Here is a 2,541-nt window from a genome sequence, read left to right on the forward strand (position 1 = left end):
AAAAATGTACCAAATTTTTTACAGTTTACATTGTAAATGTAAAGGACTCAAACAGTAAATTTACCAAGCTCTTCTTAAAAGATGCATGGTACTGAAATCCAATAAAACATTCCTTTATCTTGAGGAGGTTTAAATGAGTGCTTTAAAATTCTTCCTCCTAGTAGTGAAGAAATATAAGTGATTCTGAGGATGTTCCTGAATTTTAAATATAACACAAAAGCTTATATGCTGATTAAAATCCATCTCACGTTATGTATTTGTCAGTGCTCCTTCAGTAATTTGAACTATTGTTCAAAAATATCATCTATTGTGATCCTGGTCTTGCTTTACCATCTAGTGCCTCTAACTTTCTGCAGCTGATCCTTTGCAGCCTGGGGAATGGGTCGAGGCAGGAGAAATGCAGCACTACCCATGGCTGCTTCTCCACATCAGCCAGGAAAACATTCCGGAAGGACTGTGTGAAGGACAGCCTGGGCATCTCGGCCACCTCATATAGGAGGTGTGCCCCAGGCACACAGCGGATGGCTCTGAAAGACAGAGCAGGGAGTCTCTGCTGAGCCCTCTTCTCTGTCCAAGAGACTAGTGTACGGATTAAGAAAGCAAGACAGGAAGACTAACTGCTCTATCTGCACTCATAGGCAGAGCTGTAGACAGAAGCAGCATCGTCCACTGAAGACAATGTAAGAAGAACACACTGATTTCCCACTCCTCATGTTTCCATGTAGAGGAATCTAGACTCGCACTCCTGGCCTCTCCCCCAAACCTTCTCTTAACTCTTTCCTATCGGTGGAGGCATGAACTGTCTAATGGGTGAACTGGGAGGAGGAAATCGGGCATGCTCTGTTCAGCTCTTTGCTTTGAAGGAGCCAGGGCTCTGGCCAGCTGTTCTTGTCTGGTCTCTGCCCTGTGGCTGAGAACCTGCCTCTGCAGGAGGCCTGGAGTCACTGTCTGGGACTTGCCTCGGGGCAATTTTAGCAAACACACTTGGCATCAGATCTAAAGCCACATTCGCAAATGGATTTTTCAGTTATAATGATGATACTTTGACCACTGGAAGTCTGACTTGTAAGTTCATCTCCCAATGGGTTTCAAACTCAACTGGGGGACAGGATATTAGCCACCCCCAAATACAGCAACAGATACTGTATTTTTAATTTAACACAGAATTTGATTTTGAAATTAGCATTTTAATTTGACATTCTATAATTTCCAAAATACGTGACTATTATCTGCAAATCTATTTTACTTAGCGACGAAAGCCGTAGCACTCTACAACACAAGCCCACAGTATTGATTATTACTTGCAGATGATGTAATAATATCTCATACTCTGACATGTTTTCATGAGTACATCAAGGTCCAAAGGGAGACATGGAGAATATCAATACTACACAAATGCCTATATTATTACAAAACACCTCCGAATGGAATTACCTGAGGCTGGGAATCAACAGGCAGAAAAGACGAACAAGCATCATCTATCTGTAGAAAATAAAAATGTCAATTACATCCTGGAAATGGACAGAAAAATAGCAGAAAATTGACGGTAGATTTTACAACGACAAGTTACCTACGGAACATTAATCCAAGTTCCATGACAGTTTAGGATTCTGGATTTGGAAGAGAGGAGCCTCCAAAACTTGATAAAGTCCTGGCATTGAAATTTCCCCAAGATTTACCCCCAGTCACAGGAGTATACATACGTCCCACTGATAGTTGAGGGGAATCATCCAAGATATAAAGATGCCTCATACACTGAGAGAGGGAACTTCGGGTATTACTGAGCCTGAGAAATGTGAGAGCTAACTACACAATGACCTTGAAATGGAGGAGTACCTTCGGTTATCATGTGGTTCTTTATGGCACATGAATCTAGTATCACCTAAATTAACAGAATGATAGCATGATGAACAGCATACAGAAAAAACTCTTCCTACAACACAGGCAATCCACTAGTTCTCTAACATGGAACCAGTGTGAGAAACGAGTTCTATTTTAGAATGAAGGTTTATTGAACAGCAGTCAGCAGCTAGCTGTTCTCAGACGTTATCCTAAAAAGAAAACTTGAGAGACTTTACACCGGAGAATAAGAGATTTATGTTAATCATAAAAAACTGTGCCGAGAATTTAAGCACTAAGCTGCAGGTCTGGAGTTGTTTATGGCATTTATTTCTTTATTGGCCTTTTAATATGGAACTGGAAAAAATTGATACTGATTCTTGTCTGTCTGGAACGATTTACGGTGAGTCCTGTTTATAGCAGAACATCTCAGAGGCTCCTTCTCAGGGTCCCAGGATTCTTTGTTGATGAGTTGAATTTAATTTGTATTCTCACACCAAACTGAAAAGGGGGGATTATTATACTTTTTAGTCATAATTTCTCAAGCTCCTTATTGCTTCCAAGTTGAACATGTCCTCAAATATATGATTCTCTAATTTAGAGAACAACAAAGGTATAAAATATGGAAAAGCATAAGCTTGTATCTCCCTCTTTTTTATCCTCCCAGAACTTGTCATCTTCTCTATATATCACAACTATCTG

At 40.3% G+C, this 2,541-nt stretch overlaps 1 protein-coding gene across 1 annotated transcript in view; it reads right to left on the reverse strand.

Annotated features, from left to right (window-relative positions):
* Positions 1-413, reverse strand: part of PDCL2 (phosducin-like 2) — a 52,907-nt gene extending 52,494 nt beyond the window's left edge. Inside the window, exon 1 of the mRNA XM_012641093.1 lies at positions 331-413. Within this exon, the coding sequence (XP_012496547.1) occupies positions 331-413 (83 nt within the window). The remainder of the gene's footprint in view (positions 1-330) is intronic.
* Positions 414-2,541: the final 2,128 nt, after the last annotated feature.

Source organism: Propithecus coquereli, unplaced genomic scaffold, assembly GCF_000956105.1.
Source record: "Propithecus coquereli isolate 6110/MARCELLA unplaced genomic scaffold, Pcoq_1.0 Scaffold162, whole genome shotgun sequence".
NCBI lineage: Eukaryota > Metazoa > Chordata > Mammalia > Primates > Indriidae > Propithecus > Propithecus coquereli.